The 5910-nt window shown below is 37.3% G+C and overlaps 1 protein-coding gene and 1 non-coding gene across 2 annotated transcripts; both read right to left on the bottom strand.

Annotated features, from left to right (window-relative positions):
• Positions 1-282: 282 nt before the first annotated feature.
• trnal-uaa (transfer RNA leucine (anticodon UAA)) lies at positions 283-365 on the bottom strand. The gene has a single exon. It is a non-coding gene; the product is annotated as a tRNA-Leu (tRNA).
• Positions 366-3392: 3027 nt separating this feature from the next.
• On the bottom strand, positions 3393-4538 carry psmb11b (proteasome 20S subunit beta 11b). Its single transcript, XM_053482606.1, has one exon. It carries the CDS (start codon positions 4536-4538, stop codon positions 3393-3395), a length of 1146 nt encoding a protein of 381 aa, XP_053338581.1.
• Between the last annotated feature and the right edge of the window lie 1372 nt (positions 4539-5910).

The following is a 5910-nucleotide window of genomic DNA, read 5'->3' as shown; positions in this document are numbered from 1 at the left end:
ACTGTAACCTGATTATGAGTTTTCCATCTGAATCTGAATTGTATGCATTGCTAATTGAGGATGTAATAGCGTGACTTGGCCGACAGGGGGCAGTGGGTGAATGCAAAATAAATGCATGTGCGCAAACGTGAGGTATATTTTAAAATTGACACTTCTTTTAATTCTTATTGTTTTTCTTATTGCTGTTTTGTGTTAAGCAATGATCAAGGTTAAAGAAGACTATAAATAAAGAATAAATAAATATGTTTGTGAATTTATATGAAAAAAAAAAAACTAAAGCTTTACCAGGAGTGGGGTTCGAACCCACGCGGACATATGTCCATTGGATCTTAAGTCCAACGCCTTAACCACTCGGCCATCCTGGTAAACATGAACGCTACTACCGAAGATTTCCTTTTTAATCCACATCCGTGTAGATTTTATAAACTATGCAGATTTTACTAACTACGCTTTTTAAACAGCGTTTTTTCGATATGCTGTGACAGATTTCTCTTGATATTGTTCTTAACATTAAACACCGGCGCCATTTTTATTTATTTCTAAACCTATTCTAATACCAGGCTGCTAGCTAAACTCGCCAACTAACATTACTAGCATAACATTACTCCTGTGCTGTCCCTAAACACCCGGATAAACTTTTCGAGATAAAACTGTAATGTTAGCCTAGCTGCGTGGCTACAGTACTTCAATTAACATTAATACAAAGCACAGAACGTTTTTAAATGCTATAAAATTGTATGCATTTAAACATTTTAATAGAGTAATAACTTAGTTTCAAAGCAGCTATTCGTAACGGGTTTAATTACAAATAGCTGCCTGTTTCGTACATAAGTACACTACAAAGTGTGTTAAATCATGGGTTTAATTTCATATCTAGTGCACTATATATAGAATGTGGCGCGATTTCGGATTAGGTAATAATTAGAATGTGGGCTATTTTAAAGCGGGTTAATCTATTAAAACATTAAATTAATTAAGAAATCATTTAAAAATAAAATGTGTGTACTGTATACAGTGTTTATGCATAATTAGGAACATGTTAAACCTATGAAACACTAAATAGTAATAAAGATGTTGACTATACTTTAACAATGGCCTTGCCCTGCCATTTAGATCTGACCACTCACATTTTAAACCATCCCCAAAAATATATACATTTAAATTTTATTAATAAACAAAGGGTCCTGAATATACTTAAAAAGCTTATAGAGAAACCTCAAAACCATCATGTGTATGAAGGCTTGCTGGTAGAGTTGTAGAAGTGTCTAGAACATTCCAGAAGTTCTCAGATAATGTATGTAAATGTACAATATTGAAGATGCACAGTAAATCATAAACACAAAAACCTGTATTCTTACATATCAGTGATTATCAGTTTGTTACCAGGTTGGTGGGGAAGGTTCTCTGAACAGGCCCTAAAACTTCTGATGAGTCTAATCTCTACCCACCATATCTCCAAATTATATGCAACTCACATATTCAAGAAAATTTGATGCAGTCAAAAATGTGGACACACCTTATATTTCAATGGTTTATTTTTGGTGATTTATTTTCTACATTCTACTGAAAAAAAAATCATATTTAGTTAGTTGAATTAGTTGAAGTAACAACAACAACAGTCTGTTGTTATTTTAAGACACAGAGGTCAGCCTTTCTGTAATAGTTCTTACAAAAACAGTATTGTTGAGTGAATTTGCAAAACCCATCAAGCACCATGAACCAAACTGTCTCTCATGAAGACCTTCCCAGGAAAGCAAGAGGAGAAGTTCATTTAGAGTCACCAGCCTCAGAAATCACCAATTAACAACCAGCACCTCAGATTAGAGGCGTTATGAAGGATTTACAAAGCATGCATACAGCAGACAGAGCATCGTTTTACAAAGTTGAAAGAAATGAAAATCATGAAAGACCATGAAATTAGTGTATCCTGTATACATTTAGTAAAAAAAAAATATTTGTTTCTATATCTATACTGTATAATTTTAGATAATGTAATGGGTATATTTTGTGTAATGCTTATTTTGTGTTACACAAGTGAACACAAGAGAGTGGTATAATTTAAAAAATCAAGGCAGTGATTTGGTCACAAATTATGAATGTAAAGAAATGGAATGGGTATAAATAAACAACAGTGTGAATCTACATACAGTAGTAGCAAAATAGAAAAATATAAATCAAGGAAATAAACAAAAATGGATAGATAGATAGATAGATAGATAGATAGATAGATAGATAGATAGATAGATAGATAGATAGATAGATAGATAGATAGATGTAAGTTACAATGTTCTGTGTTGCAGTGTGGTTGTAACTTGAAACTTGTACAACAGTATAATTTGACACAGGCAATTGTGACAATCCAAAGATTTCTGATGTCACACCTGCCTATGTCAAATTGTTTCTGATAATATAAGATTAATGCAAATTAGAGAATAAAAATATTAGAATGAGATTAATGAAATAAAAAAGGTGATACCAGGGTATTAATGTGCTCTCTCTCTCTCTCTCTCTCTCTGACCACATTTTCAGAGGAATGCAAAACAGGCTGCTTTTCCTCTGCCTTTATGGTTTTGCATCTCAGCGACTGTGTGCAACCTGAAACCTACTTGACTTCTTCATCATAATTTATGCTTTACCTAAGTGTATATAAAGCTCAGTGTTAGATCCATTTTACCAATAGTTACTTTCAGGGGGCAGTGGGTGCTAAAAGCTTTTGCAGTGGGTGCAGTTGTCATGCTAAAAGTATTTATGAATTTTTGTACAAGGTATTGTAGCCATGCCTTGTCTATTTGTTCAATGTCCACTTTAATAACGCAATATTAGACATTTTCTTGTTTCATCTGGTTCCCCTGATTCCTATCCGGAATCCTTTGTTCTACACTAACTTAATATCCCAACTCCTGGAATGTACACATGGGCTGGGGATCATACCACCACCAATTTGGACATTCCTGTTGATTAACATGCATTAACGCACCACTTTTGTCCTGATTGGTGGGATGAGGACTAGTCTTCCCATTTGCAGAGCCGACTTTGCCACAGAAACCAGAGTTTCCCCTATGTTTATGAAGGTTTTTATTTATGTGCTGAGCCCACATTACAAATGGAACAACACATCCTCTTATTTCTGATATTAGAATTATTATTCTGACATTCAATGCTGAATGTAAATGTAAAAAAATAATTAAACCCATCCTGTGTATGACACAACCACAAATAATAATAATAATAATAATAATAATAATAACAACAATAATAATTATTATTATTATAATAATAACAATAAATAATTATAACCCATTCACATGCACACAGTGGAAATAGCTCAAATTTATTTATTTATTATTTATTTGTATTTTAATTTTTTTAAGTTAATGAAGACCTTCTTTTTTTTACTGGTTCAACTCAGCTTGGTCATCTTGCCTTGCTTTTTCTTTTTCTCTCTCCTTCTTTCTATCTTCAACTCTTCTCCTCTCTCTCTCCTTCTCTCTGTAGTATTCTTCTTTGAGGTCCTCTCTCTTCCTCCGTGTCCAGCCTTTAGCAGTGACGTGATACAGGTCTACGTTGTTGCCCGAGTACGCGTCCCTGTGTGTGGCCCTGTACACGGCTTCCCTGGCTACTGAGATCGCTTCATCAACACTTATCCCCAAGTGATACCTCTGATCCAGGATTGAGTAAGCATAGGGGGAACCTGAGCCCACCGAGAAGAGCTCACCCTTCAAACGCAGACCATCACTGCACACATAAACAAGGGCTGGACCTGAGTGTTTTGAAGTAGAGATGGCCATTTCTTTGGTGTCTTTGTCGATTATTGATGCTTTATCATCGCTGCTCTCTACAAAAGCCTTGGCTTCACTTTTTGCCTTAGGTCCTTGATCAACCTGTCTCTCACTTGGACATGGCATAATCTCCTTCTCCCCTCCATCCCATCCACACAAAGTAGCAGCCACACACAGCTCAGTGCCTTTAAAAGGGTGCAGCATGTGGGATAACAGCTTGGCGGCACCTGCCGTCGAAAGCCTTCGCCTGTTTCGAAGCTGGTAAAGCCTCAACTCCCTTGCTAAGATGCGCTTCCAGAGGACACAGTCAGCCGAGGTACCTGACGTGGTCCCCACCAGGTGGGAGTGGACAGGTATGATCTTTTGGGATGCTGGACATGCCACTAAGCCTGCACAGCTGGATCGTGAGTCTGCTGCAGCAATCACACCACCTTGGAAGATGAATCCCAGTGTGGTTGTGCCATGACCCAGAGGAAAGGGGAGAGGAGCAGATGGAGAGTCCGAGAATGGAATAGGTGAGTGGTGTGATTTGGCAAAGAAAGGTTGGACTTGCCCAAAGCGAATAGGGCTCCGAGTTAGGTATTCATGCACCGGTACATAAAATTCCAGTGGACTTGAATTTCCGATTTCCTGCAGCCATCTGGTTTTGGAGCCACCTAAGTGAAAGGTACTCTCCGGAGAACTGGACCACAAGCATGAAGCATTCCACTGAAGTTCATGAGAGGAGTTAATAAAATCACACACGTCTTGTAAAGCCATATCTTACAGCCTGTCCTGCAACATCAAAACACTATTTTTTACAAAGATTAATAATGTTATTTTTACAAAATAAATATAAATAACAAATCAGATATGTCGTCTAAAATAAGCAACAATGTATAAAATTGGCTGTTTAGGGTAAGGCAACTGAACCTTTTATGAATCAGTGCCTTTATAAATTTTCCTTATGAAGCGTCATCAGAAACCTCTCCCATGCTTGAGCGCACTCTGTTTCAGTTCAGAGAGGCATGAAAACACCTGAAGCTACTTGAAGCGTAACACACAATGCTATTTTAAGCTGAGCAATGCACTCGGTTTTGTCAGTCAAGATGGATTCTTGTCCATGACACGGGAGCATGCAGTAAGTTTCCTCAGAATACATTATACTAAGAATATGCTGGCGTTTCAATATGGTACATTTTTTTACTGGCAACACATAAAGTGACAATTTGACCTACACAACAGCAGGAAGTGTCATAAATGGAAGCGTTATCTTTAATAATTCATTAACAGAAAAAAATCACTAACTCAGACTTTTGTGATCTTTGCGCGCATTATTGCATCCACTTTAGATTTCAGAATGAAAACATTAAGAAAGTTGTGTTTCATAGCTACCCATGGTATGGTACAGAACTAAAATATTTGTTTGGATTTTCACTATATTCATTATGCCTTATTCTAGACTATGATGAGAAAGGCAAAACTGTTCATGCATTTCCACTTTTTCAGTTCTTCAATAGTAGGTGATCAATCTCAATGTACAGAAATATATACACACTTCAACATGGAGAATATATGCCTCTCTTCTTATGGTCACATGATAGCATTAATGATGGTGCGTGAAGCAACCCCACAAAGGAATGGTCTCAGGATGCTTTACTGTTGACATGACACAGGACTGATGTTAGCGCTCACCTTCATACCTTTTAGGAACGGCAGCAAAGAAGCCACTTCTCTATAGGAAAAACATCAGAGACAGACTGATATTCTGCAAAAGGTACAATACAGCATACTGAGACTATTCATGTCATTAATGTGTGGGTCGCTTCTCAGCCAAGGGAGTGGGCTCACTCACAATTTTGTCTAAATAAAGAATGGGACAAAAAGATCCTCTGAGAGCAACTTCTCCCAACCATCCAACAACAGTTTGGTGATGAACAATGCCTTTTCCAGCATGATGGATCACGTCTCCCTCCATAAGGCAAAACGATGACTAAACGATATCAAAATGTTGTTCTATGGCCAGGAAACTCCAGAGACCGTTAATTCCTTTGTGGACAATCCTGAAGATGTGGGTGGACAAGCAAAAACCCCCCAATTCCAAGGGCGAATTGCAGAGGTCTTGAAAAATAAAGAAGGTTCAACACTGCAC

This window comes from Clarias gariepinus, chromosome 22, assembly GCF_024256425.1.
Source record: "Clarias gariepinus isolate MV-2021 ecotype Netherlands chromosome 22, CGAR_prim_01v2, whole genome shotgun sequence".
In the NCBI taxonomy this organism is placed as follows: Eukaryota; Metazoa; Chordata; class Actinopteri; order Siluriformes; family Clariidae; genus Clarias; species Clarias gariepinus.
Note: the sequence above shows the minus strand (reverse complement) of the source record. Positions and strands in the feature narration are given on the sequence as shown.